We start from the raw sequence: 21452 nt of genomic DNA on the forward strand, positions 1-21452 counted from the left end.
TACGTCATTGCTTACAGGATGAATGATTCTCATTGGCTATGAAATAGATAAACACAGTAATTTTCCACACATATACAGATAGACTGAAGCATATCTCCATCGATTATACAGCTGAAGTTAGGCACGTCATGACCTTCCAGGTCGCAGATTTGGGTTGCTGGGTGCCAGCATGTCCAGAACAACAACTCAGTCAATCTCCAATAATGCCAGTGGTTCCTTAACCTGTAACCAAGAAGACTAACACACACACCGACACACAGCTTTTCCAAGGTTGGATTTGGCCAGGCTCTCACTATAAACAGGAGAGTCCTCTCAAAACATCAAGATAATGCGTTCTTTCTCTCAAGGATAGCTAAACTTTAGTCTAACTGGAAAGAAAGGCTTTAACAAAGAAATGGCCCCTTAAACTATTGGCTTCAATGACCCCTATATGTTTTAAAACATTGAAGACCTTTCTCAAACACAAAACAAGTCCCTATTTCATTTCTGGAAGCTGGGTTAAATAAGCAAGCACTGCATTCAGATATCAAATACTGACATTAAAGAATACATGAAAAGAACATTTCAGTAATCACACTGGTAACTTATATAAATAAAGTAAAATCTCCAGAGAAGTCATTCGACTCATTTGATATTTAGAGGGAAAAATACTGATTAATACCTTAATTATAATCAATCATTACATATACATTGAAGCAGCAGTGGATTCCAATCCACCCCCTTCACCTTATTGAACATGCAAAGCGCTATTGCACATTGATCGTTTTACAGTGGTTTTCTATGTGTGTTGTTCATAATCTGATTTAATCTGTTTGCCTCTACAAAGTATGCTTTATTAATAAGGTAGGCCTATATTGTGTAGTAAATTTGGTGCTTTAAAATCCCTTTCCTAATCCACATTAAGCGTCTTAAATTAGGGCTGTGCAATATGGAGAAAATAATCATATTGCGATTTTTTTAATGAACATTGCAATTTTATTTGCGATTTTGGCAATTGTTTTTGCTTTTAGAAACATGCTACATTCTAAATGTATTCAGTGCACAAGAAGTGCATAACAAAACATTTCACAATGAAATAACATAGTATTAACAGCTTGATAAATAAAACTGTAATAAACTGTCTTTAAAACAGACAACATAAAATAAATTAAGGTTAACTAACCTACACTCCAGTCATAACAATAAGTAAAAACTAACAGAAATCAAAACCAAAAAATAGATTGCTATATAATGGACCATTAACTCATGGCGTAGTTTTTCACTTCAACGCCCGCCTTACATCATTCATTTCAGGAATAGCAACTCGTGTGAAATGAGTGTGAGATGGCAGCTGGTATCTTCTGTCGAGTGTTTGTATTAGTCTTCGGACGCCGTCTTTACAGGCGATGTATGCAAGAACCATGTCTTTGCATATATGATATTGCGTCCATAATTTATTTGTGCCGTTTTGATCCTAATTCTCATAAGGCGTGACGCTTGCAAATGCTTGACCAATCCTGTGGCCGCACACATCCAAAAATGTGTTTGGCCAAGAGTATCTTGAACGGCAGCCTGAGAAGGGGGCGGTTCAGATGCACAGGTCCAGGATTGGCCGTAACCCACCGGATTTCTCCGGGACAATGAAGTATGGGCTATAAACCCGGACCTCATTTCGGCTGGAAGGTCTCGATCGTACCCTTCGCCAGTAGGGTAGCAACCTCCGCTCTCATGATAGGGGCATTGCCACCGACCATAGTGGGGCGGACTCCCCAGAAGCGGGGAGGAGACCGTGCGAACTGAATCGCATAGCCGAGCCTGATGTTTGCGTGACCCATCGGGACAGATATGGAAGCTGTAGCCAGGCTCCCAAGAACTGTACCAGCGGAGTCATGCGAACCACAGACGTCCCCTCGGTGGTGCAGCGAAGCGGAATGACCGGCCCGGACGTGGACGGCATAGCGGCCCGGTGTGGGGGCACAGTCATAACCGCACCCTGACAGAGGAGGCCAGGGAAGGACCAGCGTTCCGCGGGGGCCTGCTCTGCCAGGGGTCTGGCGACAGAGGGGGATGAGAGCGGTATGGTCCGGGGACGGCACGCACTGTCATCCGGCTCTGAGACAGAGGGTGACGAGGGGTGCACGGCTCGGGGGTGTGCTCAGAGACGGGAGAGTCAGTTATTTCTCCACCGGGGAAAGGAGTGGCCCTGCTACCAGCTCCTGGAAAGAACTGAGTCCCATCTCTGAGCAGCCAGTCTCAAGAGTGCCGCTTAACCTGGCGTATAGCAGGGGGCGGGACTGGAGAGGGCTGTGGCGTCCCCCTGCGGCTTCCAGAGCCAGCCCGGGTGAACGGGCGGGGTGGGAGCCGCGGGAGGGCGCCTTCGGCGGTGGGCAGACTGTGGGATCTGAGCAGACGTTGGGGCCGTCGGGACAGAAAAAGCCTCAGTCTGCTCATGGGCGGTTGAGAACTGTTGAGCAAACCCCCTAGATGTAACAAAAATGTAACCCCCTAGAGTTATACACTGTTCTACACTTTTATTAGCTATGCAGTACCGTAGTATCCCTGTAGGGGCCGCTATATGAACTGGTTGACTGAGAAGGAAATATTGAGAGAAGACTGTATATAGCTGATACGCACGAGGTGATCAAGCGCTGTTTTTGAAGTACTAAAATGCGTGGTTTCTGACAAAATGAGTTTAAACTCTTCATAAGATTTATGAAGTATGTTCATGGGTTCAAAAAGGAATTCCCTTTGATTTTATTGAGGAACTTCTTTCGAACTCTGGTGAGTTTCTGTGTTAAGAGAAATGTTTAGTCGATGTGCTTTAACTGATTAACGATCAGAAAATTTTATACGTTATATTGAATGAAAAAAAAAGGTCAGAGTTAAAAGATGATGTTAATTGAAAGTTAAAATATTTTTTTGTATTCTAATTCACGTTATACAAACGGAGATCGAGGAAACTGATAGATTTAATTCTTGATACATTTATTTTATGTTTTGTTATGGCAAAAATTCTGTTAAACATCATCACTGCGTAAGAGACACTCAGAGTCAAATTAATAAAAAGAAAAGTATTTATTCTTGCAAGAATAGGTTCAGTCTAGTACACAGAAGTTACGCTGTGCAAGAGAGTGACACCCAACAGGAAGATATGAGACAGCCTTTATACTGTTTTCAAGGTTCCTCCTCACCCGCTGTACCTTTCACCCACTCAGATAAAGTCCTTACTGCATTGAATAGGTTCTTTCTCTTATGATACCTGTTTGGGATCAATGACTATTAAAATTTCCACAACAGTTTCCTGTATATATGTAAGAAAAAAAGTATTTATACATGAAAGTGAGTATTTTGAAGTGCAGATGATAAACCTGTGCGTTGAACAGATTTATTTGTGCGTAATGAGTATGCTCGCGTGTACAATGTTATAATTAATAACATTAAGCTAACACGTGTATGAACATGTGAGTGATGCTTTTGCGATTTCATTTACTCATGAGTTTATTGAATGAAAAGCATATTTGAATTTTGAGAGATATTGACTGTGAATTGTGTTTCGTGTAGATTGTTTTTTTTTTTTGTTGCCTGATTCCATTCTGTGAAAATATCAACTGTGAGCTATGGCGAGCCAGACCGTGATTTGGTGAAGGGCCTAATGCGTTCTACTGATGTTCAACCCGGACCAGTTTCCATCTGTTTGCATCGTGGGATTCATTTCAATTACAGCTAAGCTGTTACTTGATGCACACACACTACCCGGGTAGTAGAAAAAGGCCTTACATATACAATTAACTTTATACACACACACACATCAACTTTTGAAGGAACCTGGAGGACTTTCGGACATTTTTATTTTCTTTATTTTAATTTTTTTCCCTTTTATTCTTGGATCTTTCGTGCACAACCTGGACTAAATATTGCTTTTCTCTATTTCAGATAGTGTTGTGACGAGACCTCAATATATTTTACAATTTAAGCATTTGTTTATTAAGTTGTTTCATGTACAATAAATGTGCTGGCTGTTAGCTGATTTACACTCTTTGGCCTAAACTTTATTTCTATTCTCCTAGAGTCGAACCTAGTCTTATATATTCAGAGTAATAGAACACTTATGGTGTTCTATTGACAACTTTAACAGTGTTACACCCTCAACCGCACCGCCGAAGAGGCCGACCTGGGATATGGGGGTGTCGAGCAGATGGGTCCGCCCGACATCCTGCACATCAGACAGGTTCAGCCACAGAATGGCGGGCATCACCTGACCCAGGGAGCGTACGGCCACTTTCGTCGCTCGGAGAGCAAGGTCAGTGGAGGCACGCAGCTCATTGAAGAGCCCTGGGTCAGTCCCGCCCTCGTTCATGTCCGTGAGCATCTGGGCCAGGTAGACCAGCAGGATGGCCATGGCATGCAGTGAGGTGGCTGCCTGTCCTGTGGCGCTATAGGATTTCGTGAGAACTTGTGTAGACGAAAAACTACAGGCTTTGGACGGGTGCTTAGGTTGACATCGAGAAGAAGCACTCTGAGGACACAGTAGCATCGCAACAGAGCGTTCAACCGGGGGGACCCCAGTGTACCCATGGGCAGCGGCCCCGTAGAGGGGAGGAAAGGCATAGGAGATCAACGAGGGATCGCTGGAAGACACGGGGGTCTTCGAGGATTTCGAGATCTCCTGATGCACATCCGGGAGAAAGGTATTGGGGTGGACGCTGACGGGTGTCAGCGACCGCACCCAAAACACAATCGTCCAGCAGCGAGCGCTCAGGACAGGGTGGAAGGTTCCACTCTAGTCCGATGCTCGCAGCGCCCCGGGAAAGCATGGCCGTCATCTCAGGATCTGACTTGACAAATGCCATATGCACACCCGAAAGTGGCAGCACTGTCGAATCTTCACTTCCTGAAGATTCTTGCCCGCCCTCTGATGCTGCGATGGACAACAGATCCGACTCTGGAACGTCAAAGGAAACCCGCGGGAGTCCAAAGACCTGTGATCGCTCACGGGTTGCGTCAATGAAGAGGGGGGCGTGGGGCACGGACAGATAGTCGGCCTGGCCTCAGGTCACCCTGGCCACCAGCTGAAGTACCACCTCACGTGGAGAGTGTTAGATCGGGGTGTGGATGAGGGGACTCTCTCTCTAACGAGATCATTGAGTCTCGACCGTAATGACGCAATGGTCACGTTCCCGCGGGGAGAACGTGAGTCATCCACAAACGCTGCTCTAGCGTGATCAAGCCCAAGCACGCAGAGCAGAGAATGTGCCCATCAAAATCGGAAATGAGTCGACCGCCACCAGAAATGCACGGGCGAGCCGTCTTTAAAAAGACGTGCAGCGTGCAAGCTCTTTTGTGAGAGGAGAAAAAACTCTGCGATGTTGAAGCGAGCAGGGAGAAACACACTCACTGGCAGATCACTGCACAGATCAGCAGGCAATGTGAACTCACTGCAGATCGCCGTCACACCAACACCGGAGAGAGGCTCGTCTCGTAGAATGAAGTCAGAAATGGCTGTGGAGTGAAGAGATACTCTTGGCTCCGAAGCGAAAACATGTCTGCATGTTGCCGGCGTCCTCCTTTTATACCCACGAGGTAAGCCGGAGATACGCTATGCAAATTCCGCAGACCCATGGCATTTCTTTGCCATTGGATCGTTTTGTATACTCGAAGTCGATAGGCTTTCTAAGCGAAACCCCATTCGTCGTACTCCGACGTAACTCGGAGTGACGAAAGGGAACTTCATGTGTCGCTTCTGTTGACTTTTAAAAGAGAAACTCGTTACACACTGATTACATGTGCAGCTTTTCTCCAGTGTGGATCCTCTCATGTGTTTTCAGAGATGATGATCTAGTGAATCTCTTTTCACAGTGTGAACACTTGTAAGGTTTTTCTCCAGTGTGGATCCTCTCATGTGATTTCATATGTGCTGACAGACTGAATCTCTTGTCACAGTGTGAACACTTGTAAGGTTTTTCTCCAGTGTGGATTATCTGGTGCCGTTTTAAATTGCTTACTGTAATAAAAGTCTTCTCACACTCAAAGCACATGTACTCTCTTACACCAGTGTGGATTTTCTCATGTATATGTAAATATTGCAGCCATGAAAAACTCTTTCCACACACAGAACATGAATGTGGCTTCTCCTTCGTATGAACTCTCATGTGTGTCTTCAGGTGTGATGTACTAAGAAATATTTTCCCGCACTGATCACATGTGTACGGCTTCTCTCCGGTGTGAACTCTCATGTGAACATTACGACTTTCTTTGTATGAGAAACGTTTCCCACACTGTTCGCATGTGATCGGCTTCTCTCCAGTGTGGATTCTCATGTGAACATTAAGACTGTCTTTGTATGGGAAACGTTTCCCACATTGATCACATGCGTGTGGCTTCTCTCCAGTATGGATTCTCATGTGAACATCAAGACTGTTTTTGTATGGGAAATGTTTCCCACACTGGTCGCATACATATGGTTTCTCTCCGGTGTGGATCCTCTTGTGTCTCTTAAGGTGTGATGACCCAATAAATGTTTTCTCGCACTGATCACAAGCGTGGGGCTTCTCTCCAGTATGAACTTTCATGTGAAGCATAAGATGTTGTTTGCTCGAGAATCTCTTTTCACATTGATCACACATGAATGGCTTTTCTCCAGTGTGGATCCTCATGTGACTTTGCTGTTGTGCTGATTGGGTGAAACTCTTCCCACACTGATCACATGAGAATGGCTTCTCTCCAGTGTGAATTCTCATGTGAACATGAAGACGCTGTTTGTATGTGAAACTCTTTCCACACTGAGTGCAGGTGAAAGATTTCTTGGCTCTTGGTTTCTTTAAAAAATTATTTTTATTCTTTGAGCGTCTCAAAGGTTTTTCTCCAGGTTGGACATGATGTTCCTCCTCCACTTCACTCAGTTCTTCACTCTCCTCCTTCACTTCACTCAGTTCTTCTCTCTCCTCCTTCACTTCACTCAGTTCTTCTCTCTCCTCCTTCACTTCACTCAGTTCTTCACTCTCCTCCTTCACTTCTCTCCGTTCTTCTCTCTCCTCCTTCACTTCACTCAGTTCTTCTCTCTCCTCCTTCACTTCACTCAGTTCTTCTCTCTCCTCCTCCACTTCACTCAGTTCTTCTCTCTCCTCGCTCTCTTCCATCAGGTCTGAAATCAAAGAAATACATTTTTATTTTCAGTACATCAAAATAATTCAGTAATAGATAACTGCTATTAAATATTATGATCATTTTGATGCATTTTTATAAATTATTATCCCTGAAACCTTCCATGAATAAGGTACATTGATCTTACAATTATTACTTTTAAAACATAATATATAGCCTAGGCTATATTCCATTCTTCTGTGTTTATTTTACTAAAGACTTTTTAATCTTATAGTCCAAGTTTAAAGTGTCCGTAGAAACTTCACACGCTGAAAGTCTAGACCAGGGGTCGGCAACCTAAGGCACGCGTGCCAACACTGGCACGCGGAGGGTTAATCGCTGACACGCAAGCAAGCGCGAGAGAGGTGTATGTATTTCATTCAGATAAAGTAGCCTACCTCCCACCTGCATACAGATTAAGGGTGTCACGATTTCGATTTTAAATCGAAATCGATCGAAATTAATTCACAATCTCAAAAATCTAAATAAAAAATGGAATCGTCGATGCTGCCACGCCCCCATGTTGCGTCCGTGATGGAAAGTTCGGATCGTTTTACTGACTCTATTGTTCGATCTCGTTCATCAAAATTAAAGGGATAGTTCACCCAAAAATGAAAATTCTGTCAGTATTTACTCACCCTCATGTTGTTCCAACCCCGTAAGACCTTCGTTCATCTTCGGAACACGAATTAAGATATTTTTGATGAAATCTGAGAGCTGGATCACTCCTCCATAGGCTTCAAAAGGATTGAAACTTGCCGGCCTCGAAAAGTTATTAAAGACATCGTTAAAATAGTCCAAGTGGCTACAGTGGCTCAATCTTAAGTTTATCAAGCGACGAGAATACTTTTTGTGCACAAAAACAAACAAAAATAACGACTTAATTTCAACTATACATTTCCTTCTCTGTTGGCCTCTAGTCAGTTAACTTAGTGTAACAGCGTGACATGAATAGTTGAAATAAAGTCGTTATTTTTGTTTTTTTTGCGCACAAAAAGTATTCTCGTCGTTTGATAAACTTAAGATAGAGCCACTGTAGTCACTTGGACTATTTTAACGATGTCTGTAATAACTTTTCGGGGCCTGCAAGTTCAATCCCTCAAGAAGCCTATGGAGGAGTGATCCAGCTCTCAGATTTCATCAAAAATATCTTAATTCGTGTTGCGAAGATGAACGAAGGTCTTACAGGGTTGGAACAACATGAGGGTGAGTAAATACTGACAGAATTTTCATTTTTGGGTGAACTAACCCTTTAACGAATCTTTTTTCTAGTCATTTCAGGGGCTTTAAATGTTATACTTTTAACAGGCAAATTCCCCGAACACATCCACCTACGCAATCTTGATCATATTCTGAATTAAGAAATCATTATAATGCAGTCAAAAATAATTTACAGGGAACATTAATAATTACTTGACCTTCCGAGTCTTTTGTTCATTTGTCGCGTGACAGAGGCAATGAACGGATCGTTCATGAACGACTCATCACGGCGCAGAAAAAAAAACACACGTGTTGAAAGGCTGTGAGTCCTCTAACTTAAATTATCTGCCCGAGCCCGAACTTGGCCCGACCCGGGCTGATATTTCCCGTCACTATCCTCGGGCCGGGCTCTTGATCTATAGACGTGCACTCTCAACGCAATAGAGTGCGGCGCGGGACTAGATTTGATGGCCGAGTGCGAGCGCGGGCGCGTGCGGTAATGCACTCACTCTGTGTGTGCGGGAGAATAAAACGATTCACAGGACTCCCGCAAACTAGAAATATCTATGAATAAAACATATAAAAAACTAATACATTTTTATTTATCTGTTGCAGAAAAGCAACAAGAAGAACTAAAACAAAATAGAAACGATTTACAGGCCAGAGTTTCTATTTATAACATGGGCGTAGGTTTGGTCTCAGCTTTGGTGGGGACATCCCCCCCCCCCTTCCCCCCCATTCTATTCTTAAAAAAAAGTCCATTAGATTAAACTGGGAAGGGTCATAAAACTTGCATATTGTTATCCTAGGTTTACTGCTTCTATTGTTCTCAATTGTAAGTTGCTTTGGATAAAAAGTGTCTGCTAAATGAATAAATGTAAATCTGTTGTGGTTTGATGCGGTCTTTCCTGCATACAAAATGGTTAATTAATTTTGTAGTCTATCCTATGGCTAGCAAGTTTAACCCTCCTACCAGATATTGTTATTTGGATATTATCAATCAAGTAATGATTCATTATATTTGAATAACCAACAGTGTTCACTTTCGCTTTTTTAACATTGCCAACATGTTTTTCCAGCACATGTGTCTAGCAAGTAGGCTACACTCACAAATACATTACATAAACAGAATGTAGAAACGAAAAATGTCTCAGATGATCCATTGTTTATGACTGCAAGATTCTAAGTTAAGGTAGGCTAATTAACATTCAGTGACTTCGTAGCATTCTATCATGATAGCGCAACTTCTATGAGTCTATCCGTGCTGCACACCCCTAATTAATGCTCCTACCTTGAAAGATTGCAGAAGCTAGGTTTAACTGTAACAATATCCTGGGTAACCAGGATCACCAGTTAATACTATTTTCCACAGTAGAATCTGCATTTGAAAGCCTGGTCAGTCACTGACTGCTACTGCTAGTTATTTGTGTGGCTAGTTATTTTTGCCTACTTACACTCTGCTTTATGAAAAAGCTTCGTATGTCCCCTTTCTTCTTCTTGGGTGACATAGCTGATCTACAAAGTACAAAAAGGGGCAAAAAAAACGGAATATTAAAATGTTTTACTCTGGCCTTTGTATATGGCAGGCAGAGAGACAGCCCTGGTAACTTACCATCGGCGTCGTCACGCGCGCACACACGCATAAACCACCCGCTCGCTGCCAGTGAGTGCAAGCACAAAAAGTAATCCCGGCCCGCGCGTGTAGCCTGCCCGTCAGATAACCCGCCGCCAATCAAATTACGGCGTATCTTGTACTGTCGTCGTCCTGGCCGTTGGAATCGATCCAAATGCAGCGCAAATATCAAACTAGCAATTCAAAGGAGCTTGCTAAATATTGGTGGGGACAAATTTGTCATCTCAAAATATTGATTGGGACTAGTACCCAGCGTCCCCCCCTAAACCTACGCCCTTGATTTATAACATGTTTGCAGCGTTGAGCGATTTAGCCAATCACAGACATATGTGTTGATTTCTTGAACGCAATGGCCAATCAGAAGCATTAAAGATAGACTCCCCTCACCGCTCAAAACTGACTTTTTGTTCAGAGCTGAATTCTGTAAGCTGGCAAATCCTCTAATTATAACAAACAAAGTGTAGGCTATATATTAGGAAAGATTCATTGTGCAGTCAGCTTCATTGATAATAACAGAGATGTGTGAGATCGCGATGAACTGATGTCAGCTTTTTAGGAGCAACAGCAACCTGTGCTTAAAAAAAAAAAAAAAAGTGAAAATCGAGAATCGAATCGAACCGTGACCTTAGAATCGAACATGCAATCGAATCGAGGATTTGGAGAATCGTGACACCCCTAATACAGATCTACATTTTGATGAAATAATTCCTTGTAGTAACAGCTTGTGGCTATACACACAGTTGTCTTCATTAAAAGTAGTGACACTAAATTATCATACCAGTGTTGATATACCACTCTTGAAATGAGCTAATTATAAATAAAATGCAGCTCATATCTTGTTTTCATTGACGTGAACGTGAATTTGCATATAGCGAGGGAATTAAATATTCAATTTATATTAGATTTGCGGAGATGCTAAAGTAAAGAATGCTGTAAGTAAAGAAGTCAGTAAAAACACATGAATGACCAGTTTCCAATCTGTTCTTCAAAGTCTCTTTTAGGCCTGAAAACAAAGATGACAAATCTAAAACAAATTTCATGAGAAATATTTACATTTCTGTACTATTTCTGTGGTGGCATTATTAATATTTAAAATCTATTTCTGTGGTAGCATTATTAATATTTAAAATATGTTTATGTGTTTAATTTTTTTTTTTTATAGGGGGGGTTGGGTATATATGGGTTGTGGCACAGTGATGAACTCGGAAACTTAAAAATGGCACTTCATTACAAATACGTTGCCGGTCTAGACTGACTCTGGCTTTAACTACTAGTGTTGAATTGAAATGTTTTATTAGAATTATCGGTAGCGCTTTAGATTCTAAAAAGTTCTAAAATACTTAAAGTATAAATCATTTTTCAATTCTCCTGGTTGTTACACCTTTATTCCCAACACTTTACATATTGTTTCCTTATACTTACACGCAAAGACTTTATAGGTACACTATAATTACTGAAAGTTACGCTGTACATTCGTTATAAATACGCAGTACTTTGCGCGCTGTAATCTAAAGCGTTACCAACTAATCTGTGTCATAAATGTTTCAATCTATCTGTTACTTCTGATATGATTTTCCTCCTATAAAAAACAGAATATTTCTAAAAATTGTGACACTCAGGAAGTGACATCATCTGGGCTCTTTCTAGAGCATGATGGGAAGACAAGAAAATAATTGGCTTGTTTGAGATGAGCAAAATCTGCGCAGAACGGATCAACGGTGATCACCGCGAGATGCATGCCGGTTAGAAATGTGTCCAAGAGCGGTCAGCCTTGCTCTGATGTCATGCTGACGTGTGTCAAAACACTCTCAAAACAAGCCTATTCTCAATCCATCGACTCAGTTTTTACAGAAAATGTAGAGTGTTGACCACATTCATCAACCTTGTTACCAAAGTTATTTGTAAGAAAGATAATCACTATAATTAGAATAGCTTCTCTAATTTATGGGAAATACAACTTTATCAGTAACTAAGAATCATATTTCGCTTAAGTTTTGATTACAACCCGTTCAGCCATTATGGAAAGTTCATTTACTTGATACAGTTTACTGTTTATTGCTAAAAAAGAATTGTAAACTATACTGATAAATATCCAACATTTAGGTAATTTGTTTTTAGGAATTCATAAAACATTTGGTATATTCCAACATGGTTTCAAAGAAAATGTTAACCATAAACCAGAGCTAAAATTAGTTTGAGCTGATGTTGACAATCAATATTAAAGTTTTTCCAAACTCCCTTTACTGAACATCTGTTGAAAATTCAGTGCCTATTTGATAGTTTAACTGCATATCTAAAAGTGATGAAGTGCTTAAATCTTTCTAACATGAATGAATGAAGAATAAACACCAACCTCTTTGTTCTTCAGGATCTTCAGTGTGTTTCATTCTGCAGGTTCTGGATCACTCGTGTTCTCACTGTCCTCTTTAATAAACTCAGTCTTTACAGATTTCAGCTCTTCCTGATGCTTTCATGCTCGTCTTCACTTGCAGCTGATGGGAATTCACAGCATTTATTGGAGAGTTGCAGTGGGAGGAGCTGATCTGATGATGTGACTGCTGTGGGCGGAGCTTCACTGATGATGAATTGCTGTGGGAGGAGCTTCACTGATGATGAGACTGCTGTGGGCGGAGCTTCACTGATGATGAATTGCTGTGGGAGGAGCTTCACTGATGATGATACTGCTGTGGGCGGAGCTTCACTGATGATGAATTGCTGTGGGAGGAGCTTCACTGATGATGATACTGATGTGGGCGGAGCTTCACTGATGATGAATTGCTGTGGGAGGAGCTTCACAGATGATGTGACTTCACTGACTGAACTGCAGATTGGTTGGAGGAGATGATCTGCCAAAATCAAACATATATCAGTAACTAGCTTTGTTTTTATAGGGTCAAAGAACAGATGTCAAATGTTAGTGTCTGCATCAAATAAAATGTAAAAGTGATTTTATGCGTAGAAAACATTAAATGCAAGTAAACTGTACATTTTAATGTTTAAAATATATATATTTTTAAATGTCAAAACATAGGTTAAATAATGTTAGCGTAACATATATATTTGTGTAAAAATTAAGCAACCTTGTTATTCTGACCTGTATTAAATATATACCTGTATATGAAGTATTTATAAAAGATTAAGTGATCATACTAAGTTCATTTAAATTATTAAAAACTTCTTGGTGACAAATGGGTAAAACTTAGTGGTTTGAAGGATAGTGGTGATGTATAAAGATTTAAAATGACAATTAATGAGTATCTTTGGGCTGCACTATGATCCTTTAATACAGTGTTTTAATATGTCATTTTTGTTCTAAATGCCTGATTTTTTTTGTGCTATATACCTTTTTGTCTTTTATCCATATGCTAACTGACACATTTAATCATTTATCTGTCTATCGTAAAACAATTTATGCTAATTCACACATTTTTATGTCTAATTCTAACATTATTGTGTTTATTTATTAAAAGGAGAACAAATATCTAGAAAGTATGACAGAACTGTAAGAAACATAAAAGTAATATTTGTAGCCAACAAATACTCTCTGTCTGTTGACACCAATGAAATGATCTTTAAGTGTCAATTTACAGGAGATCTGAAGACATCAGCATAATAAATGAGGAGAAAACAGGAACTATTGTCATGAAATAAAGAGTGTTTTCAGCAGATCTGTTAATACTGATGATCCTCAGACTATCAACACTCATTCAACAAGACATTCAGGATCATCAGCAGATCATCTCACTTTATTCTGAGTGTTTGCTGTTAGAAACACATTATCTGAGTCAGGATAGATGATAAAAGCCTCTAGTGAAAGACAGTTATTTCTCACAATATGACATAAATAACAGAAAAACAATAATGTCTCTCATCTTCATCATCCACTACATATAAATATCTACAGAAGCAAAAAGTCATACGTTAAAGTCATAAGTTAATGTTAAGTGAATGTTAATGTTAGTTAATTTCTTGTCCACCTGAATATTTTGCTAATTCTCTTTCATATATTTGCCCTGTTTTGATCAGTTTTCCTTGAATTTGTCATCAGCATGTTGGAGAAAGTTACTTTGAAAAGTAATGCATTACAATATTGCATTACTCCCTTTAAAAAATAGCTAAAAGCTAATTGCATTTTAGAAAAAAGTAATGCGCTACGTTACTTTTGCATTATTTTTTTTCACCTGGGCTGGGCTTTTTTTTATATAACAAAAAATATATTTTTTGGGCAAATGTAAAGACACTTTTTTCACACCAAAAGTGAAATAATAAGCCTGAGGTTGAAGGAAATGCAGATTTACTCCTGTACAAAAGAGGACGCCGTTCAAACAAACCTTTCAGCTGCTGCCGTTCTGGATAACAGAAGAATAGGATGCAGAAGAAGAAAGTTTAATACTTATGTGGCAACCAGAGGAATTACAAAAAATTCAGTGTAATGACTACACCACCTGGGAACTCAACCCAGGAATACCAACCCAATAAATAGGCTGCACAGAATAGGATAAGAGACGTGGATGAATAAATAACTTTTATTAAATGACAAAAATATAATAAATAATTAAAAACAAAGACACTATGAGAAAAATATGTTCAGTGTACTAAAAGAATAGTACAGCGCTTACTAGCACAAATTTCACATATTAATGCAAAATAAATACATTTAAATAATCACAAGGGCAGCACTCAAAAGTAACAAACATGTGACTTTCTATCAGAATTAGTATTGCTCATGGCGCCAAGTAAACCGACCCTGGCTAAGAGCCACTTTACATCCTGTCAAAATGTGCCTTAATGTGGCAGGTGATGAACACAAAGGACAAGAGGGATCCTCTCCTACCCAGAGGTTTAGGTTATTTGTATAGGTTGTATAGTATTTATAGTCATTACGTTCCTGTGTATATTGCGTGAATGACGGGTGGTTGGGCAGATATTGTGTTTTGCGGTAGGTGGTATGCCATACGGAACCGTTGCCACTGAAACTGCATATTAACGCACCAGTGGGGCTCGACAGCCTTAGTCAAACGGGTTGGCGCGTATGGTTGGGTTGCGGAGAGATTGTGAGATTGTGGTTAGGTCTCAGCAGCCTAAAACAGAAAACCTAAACAATCCCCGGAAATTCTGGAAAGCCCTGAAATCGGTTGGCACCTCAAATTGTCAGAATGAACTACCTCCATGTATTATTAAGGACAAAGCCATCATATCAGAAAAGTTTTAGAGTGGAATTTTAGAGTGCTTTAATTCATAGATGCCACCCACGTCACTACAAATAGAACGCCGCCATATTTACGACCGATCTTGCCCGGTATGGCCGCCCAAACTGCCCATTTGAATGAGAGAGAGAGAGAGAGACAGAGATACCTGGAGAAATTCAAAATTTTAGGCTCCGATCCTTATTTGTTACCCCATGACTTTCTCCAAAAGTCCTGTTTCTAGATCAGGATGCTCCCTGCACACGCAAGGTCTCTCGCTCGCTCTCCCTCTCTGCCGTGCGCGCTACATGGTTTGGAGCACAGTCTCTGTCTCGCATGCACGCTCGCTCTAGATTCCGGGAGATTTTAACTAATTTGCAGTATAACTAGTTGATCACGAGTGGCTCAACAGGTAGATCTATAGATAATCTCATCTTTCAGGCATTTGACCGACCGGGTTGACACTTCAGCTTGAGAAATCGGGGGTGTGGCGTGTGAAACCAATCAAATGCGTGTGTCTCACGGCCAATGCGTGAATGTTGGCAGCTCTGCAGTAATATGGATAATGTTCTTTAATGTCGGATGTTTACTCATTGAAAGAACATGAAGGGGAGCGAAACAAGGCGACTGTGACTTTATGTGAACAGTCTGTGGTGGGTTACTCTGATCATTGTTGATTGTCAGTGCTGCTAGTGAGCACTTCAGCTTTCTGCTAGAGCTTTAGCTGCTCAGTTTTAGTGCTAGCTGCTACCTGGATTGTCCTACAGAAGGTTTATAGAAGATCTACGACTCCAACTATTATTATGGGATACTAGCCTGACAAGCCAGACCCACATATGTTGGTTCTGGGAACTCAGCATTGACGGAGGTCAATCCGAGGGGCGGGATAAACGGTTGTCTTTCAAATTCCCTCTGCACTGATAGCCACCAGAGCAACGCTAGTTGATGATTAAACCTTTGCCGTTATCCGGTCGGCAAATCTCCAAACACATCTTCCTTTTTTAAGAAAGATTTTCAGTGCTGTTCCCAGCAGCAGCAGCCATAAGCCCACCCACCCACGCAAATCAACCGTGACGGCCATATAAAGAAATAGTGTCATGTAAAATGTGTTAAAAGCTAAACTATTTTTTTTGTGTCAATATTCTATTGTTGCGAGCCAAAAGTTACAAAGTTGTGAATGCATTTGTCAAGCATCTGCATTCAAGACTACAATATGGTCACCCTAGCCTACACCTCAAATGTAATCAATACATATACGTGTGTTTTGAGCAGTGAACATGAGACTAGAAATCAGTTGCCAGAAAAAACCCCACTTTTTCGGTACTATTATGGTCTCTCTAGTGTAGGCTATACTGTATGTTCGAGACTGGATTCTGGAGTTGCTTTTGCAAAAGCGCTTGGCTTTGTTACTTTGATAATAAAGTTTATTTTCTATCATCAAAAACCCAAGACTTCAAGATTGATTTTTAAAGAAGTGACAGACTCCACAACAATATTTGAATGAAGAAGGAGAATAATTTTAGGGTTATGAGTTTGAGCATCCGTTACTTTATGAGACAGACAGATATAAATGCTTAGAAGTGTAATTTAGTATAAAACAAACTCACTAACTGATATATTTTTGATTTTGGCAGATCAGCTCCTCCCACTGCAGTCACATCATCAGTGAAGCTCCTCCCACAGCAGTCACATGGTCAGTGAAGCTCCTCCCACTGGAGTTCAGCAATAAATGCTGGAATATTCCCATCAGCTACAAGTGAAGACGAGCATGAAAGCATCAGGAAGAGCTGAAATCTGCAAAGACTGAGTTTATTAAAGAGGACAGTGAGAACACGAGTGATCCAGAACCTGCAGAATGAAACACACTGAAGATCCTGAAGAACAAAGAGGTTGGTGTTTATTCATTATTCATTCATTCATGCGAGATGAAAACAAAAAAAACTAAGTTATACTGTATCACGTGCCGTTTGAACTGAGGCGCTGCAGCGATCTGTCACATTTTGACAAAAAAAGGAATTCCAATATTTTAGGGCTCACTTTTATGTCCTTTTACTTCATATTTCTCTTGTGGAATTTTGATGTTATAAAAGTTAAATTAATTATTTTTTCTTTCATTTCAGACCTGATGGAAGTGAACGAGGAGAGTGAAGAACTGAGTGAAGAAGAGGAGGAACATCATGTCAAACCTGGAGGAAAACCTTTGAGTCGCTCAAAGACTAAAAATAAAATTTTAAAGAAAAGACAAGACAAGAAATCTTTCACCTGCACTCAGTGTGGAAAGAGTTACACAACCAAACAAGGTCTTGAGATTCACGTGAGAGTTCACACTGGAGAGAAGCCGTTCACATGTCATCAGTGCGGGAAGAGTTTCAGTCGATTAGCAAGCCTTAATGCTCACATGATGATCCACACCGGAGAGAAGCCGTTCACATGTGATCAATGCGGTAAAACATTTATTGGGTCATCAAACCTGAAGACACACCTGAGAGTTCATACGAAGGAGAAGCCGCATTCATGTTCTGTGTGTGGAAAGAGTTTTTCACATCTGCAAAATTTACATAGACATGAGAAAATTCATACTGGTGTAAGAGAGTACATGTGCTTTGAGTGTGAAAAGACTTTTACTACAGGGATAAATTTAAAACGACACCAGAGAATTCACACTGGAGAAAAACCTTACAAGTGTTCACACTGTGACAAGAGATTCAATCAGTCATCAATTCTGAAAACACATGAGAGGATCCACAGCGAAGAGAAACCGCACACGTTTGATCAGTGTGGAACGAGTTTCTCTATTAATAGTCAGCTGAAGACACACATGAAGATCTGTTAGATCCAGGGCTGGAAATGGCTGAGATTCACTGGGTGGACTCTAGTTGGGAAGATCTTTTACTTTTAATGACTAGATGTACTTACATATATTAGCCAGTACTTTCTTAGATAAGTACACTAAGTACACGTAAATGCACGTACGGTAAAATGAAGTGCTACCAAAATATGACATGATAACATTAAACAGGCTAAATTCATTTTTCGTCCTAACAATATTTTCTTAATTATCAAGACAACAACATTTAGGAATTTTTTTGTGGCACAAACACATCATTTAACACAATCTCTACCTGGAGAAAATTACCCGTTTGATTTTGGCCAAATTAAATATACATTGTCTAGGAATTTGCATATTTGGGAATTTGCAACATTTAAAATACATTTGTCCTCAGGTCAGAATGTTTTGGATGGCTCTCATCTGAAGGTAATCAGATGCCATAAAGAATCGCATGCGCAGGGTAAGATTTGTGAAAGTGTACAAAAGTTTGCAAGTGTAAATTAAAATTTGCATGCACAAGAAAATATTTGTAAAGGTGTAAATCGCCTTTCAAGTGTAGAAAAAAATAGTGCAGCATTTTAATGTTATTCGTAAGTGTAATGCATGTATTGTGAAGTGTAATGCATGTATTGTGAAGCTGCAGCTGCATGCTAATGCAAATAAATAGGATCTGTATTCTTCTGACTTTTATTTTTTCGCGCTTACACTTTTGGCGCACAAATACGACCAAAACCATTGCAGGCCTATGAACAGAAATTTGCAACCGAAAGTCAGGAACTGCAAAACAGATTGATTGCGTAAAACCAAACTTTGTGTAAAAAAATAAACTGTTGTAAATGTCTGAATGACTTCTTGTGTGCATGGGGCAAAAAAAATTCCCGAAATAACCCGATTTGTACAGTTTCGTGTTTCTTTTAGCTGCGCTTACAGTTTTGGCACGATTCTCTCACTCATTGAGTTTTGCAAGGGAGGAGAAGGGCGGTGTCCACGTTCTAATGTAGCCAATCAGATGATCTTCTTGCTGACTCTCGATTCACTCTTATCTGATTGGTTCAATAAACACGCCAGTTATCAGATTGATTCAGATCCCCTTTTATTTCTTTATTTCTTTATTTAATATGTATTTGTGGATTAAAAGTACCATTTCAGCATCGAGAACATTTGTTGTGGCGACTGGCGTGTGTGGCTTGCTCTTCTCTTGCGCATAAATCCTACCCTGCGCATGAGATTCTTTATGGCATCATTTTACCTTCATACTCTCAGTTCAGTACTTCAATAGAAAATCAACAATTTTGGGATTAGGCCCGGGGGCAACCCGTGGCTTTCCTGTAGCTCAAAACAGTAGAGCGTTGGCGCTTGCAACGCCAGGGCAATGGGTTTGATTCCCTGGGAAAAGCTTAAGAAGTAGATCAGTAAGTGAAAGTAATATCAATCTAAAAGTTATTGTCAGTATTAGGGCCCTGTTGTGTATACAGGTCCTTCTCAAAAAATTAGCATATTGTGATAAAGTTCATTATTTTCCATAATGTAATGATAAAAATTAAACTTTCATATATTTTAGATTCATTGCACACCAACTGAAATATTTCAGGTCTTTTATTCTTTTAATACTGATGATTTTGGCATACAGCTCATGAAAACCCCAAATTCCTATCTCAAAAAATTTGCATATTTCATCCGACCGATAAAAGAAGTGTTTTTAATACAAAAAAAGTCAACCTTCAAATAATTATGTTCAGTTATGCACTCAAGACTTGGTCGGGAATCCTTTTGCAGAAATGACTGCTTAAATGCGGCGTGGCATGGAGGCAATCAGCCTGTGGCACTGCTGAGGTGTTATGGAGGCCCAGGATGCTTCGATAGCGGCCTTAAACTCATCCAGAGTGTTGGGTCTTGCGTCTCTCAACTTTCTCTTCACAATATCCCACAGATTCTCTATGGGGTTCAGGTCAGGAGAGTTGGCAGGCCAATTGAGCACAGTAATACCATGGTCAGTAAACCACTTACCAGTGGTTTTGGCACTGTGAGCAGGTGCCAGGTCGTGCTGAAAAATGAAATCTTCATCTCCATAAAGCTTTTCAGCAGATGGAAGTATGAAGTGGTCCAAAATCTCCTGATAGCTAGCTGCATTGACCCTGCCCTTGATAAAACACAGTGGACCAACACCAGCAGCTGACATGGCACCCCAGACCATCACTGACTGTGGGTACTTGACACTGGACTTCAGGCATTTTGGCATTTCCTTCCCCCCAGTCTTCCTCCAGACTCTGGCACCTTGATTTCCGAATGACATGCAAAATTTGCTTTCATCCGAAAAAAGTACTTTGGACCACTGAGCAACAGTCCAGTGCTGCTTCTCTGTAGCCCCAGGTCAGGCGCTTCTGCCGCTGTTTCTGGTTCAAAAGTGGCTTGACCTGGGGAATGCGGCACCTGTAGCCCATTTCCTGCACATGCCTGTGCACGTGGCTCTGGATGTTTCTACTCCAGACTCAGTCCACTGCTTCCGCAGGTCCCCCAAGGTCTGTAATCGGTCCTTCTACACAATCTTCCTCAGGGTCCGGTCACCTCTTCTCGTTGTGCAGCGTTTTTTGCCACACTTTTTCCTTCCCACAGACTTCCCACTGAGGTGCCTTGATACAGCACTCTGGGAACAGCCTATTTGTTCAGAAATTTCTTTCTGTGTCTTACCCTCTTGCTTGAGGGTGTCAATGATGGCCTTCTGGACAGCAGTCAGGTCGGCAGTCTTATCCATGATTGCGGTTTTGAGTAATGAAACAGGCTGGGAGTTTTTAAAAGCCTCAGGAATCTTTTGCAGGTGTTTGGAGAAAAAAAAACCTTGGGAGAACCCAGGCTCAGTCGGGGGCCAGTTCTCCTCTGGCGTTTATGAACTAGAGGCCGAATTTACAGTAACTGTAAGAAAAAAAATGTATATGAATGCCTGGCTAAATAGATGCGTCTTCAGTCTAGTTTTAAACTGGGAGAGAGAGTCTGAGCTACGAACAATATCAGGAAGGCTATTCCAGAGCTTCGGAGCTAAATGTGAAAATGCCCTGCCTCCTTTGGTGGATCTGGATATCCTAGGAATGACCAGAAGCCTCGAATCTAGTGATCTTAAAGAGCGCGATGGATTGTAAGGCGATAGAAGATCCGTTAAATAGACTGGAGCTAAACCATTTAGAGCTTTATAAGTCAAAAGCAATACCTTGTATTTAATACGGAACTTTATAGATAACCAATGAAGTGATGATAAAATCGGTGTTATATGATCATATTTTCTTGATCTAGTAAGAACTCTAGCGGCTGCATTTTGGACTAACTGTAGCTTGTTTATTGAAGATGCAGGACAACCAGCTAATAAAGCATTACAGTAATCTAGTCTCGAGGTCATGAATGCATGAACTAACTTTTCTGCATCAGAGACTGATAGCATATTACGTAGCTTAGCAATGTTTCTAAGGTGGAAAAAGGCTGTTTTTGTAACATA

At 40.7% G+C, this 21452-nt stretch overlaps 6 protein-coding genes across 12 annotated transcripts in view; 4 read left to right on the plus strand and 2 right to left on the minus strand.

The window, feature by feature from the left end:
* The window catches only part of LOC143714476 (uncharacterized), a 75477-nt gene extending 57466 nt beyond the window's left edge, over window positions 1-18011 (plus strand). Inside the window, exon 2 of the mRNA XM_077205701.1 lies at window positions 17259-18011. Within this exon, the coding sequence (XP_077061816.1) occupies window positions 17264-17971 (708 nt within the window). The 5' untranslated portion in view covers window positions 17259-17263 and the 3' untranslated portion in view covers window positions 17972-18011. The remainder of the gene's footprint in view (window positions 1-17258) is intronic.
* The window catches only part of LOC143714418 (uncharacterized), a 703153-nt gene that overhangs the window by 378752 nt on the left and 302949 nt on the right, over window positions 1-21452 (plus strand). The gene's annotated exons all lie outside the window — the stretch shown is intronic.
* LOC143714414 (uncharacterized) overlaps window positions 1-21452 on the minus strand; it is a 1189624-nt gene that overhangs the window by 314145 nt on the left and 854027 nt on the right. The window lies entirely within an intron of this gene.
* Window positions 1-21452, plus strand: part of LOC143714417 (uncharacterized) — a 438587-nt gene that overhangs the window by 114133 nt on the left and 303002 nt on the right. The gene's annotated exons all lie outside the window — the stretch shown is intronic.
* Window positions 1-21452, plus strand: part of LOC143714434 (uncharacterized) — a 429922-nt gene that overhangs the window by 80520 nt on the left and 327950 nt on the right. The gene's annotated exons all lie outside the window — the stretch shown is intronic.
* Window positions 5623-21452, minus strand: part of LOC143714442 (uncharacterized) — a 340300-nt gene continuing 324470 nt past the window's right edge. The window contains exons 2-3 of the mRNA XM_077205647.1: window positions 12306-12798; window positions 5623-7120 (exon numbers count right to left, since the gene is read on the minus strand). Of these exons, the coding sequence (XP_077061762.1) occupies window positions 5757-7120; window positions 12306-12339 (1398 nt within the window). The 5' untranslated portion in view covers window positions 12340-12798 and the 3' untranslated portion in view covers window positions 5623-5756. The remainder of the gene's footprint in view (window positions 7121-12305; window positions 12799-21452) is intronic.

Source organism: Siphateles boraxobius, unplaced genomic scaffold (genome assembly GCF_051911475.1).
Source record: "Siphateles boraxobius isolate OS27281-9 unplaced genomic scaffold, OSU_SipBor_1 54, whole genome shotgun sequence".
Lineage (NCBI taxonomy): Eukaryota > Metazoa > Chordata > Actinopteri > Cypriniformes > Leuciscidae > Siphateles > Siphateles boraxobius.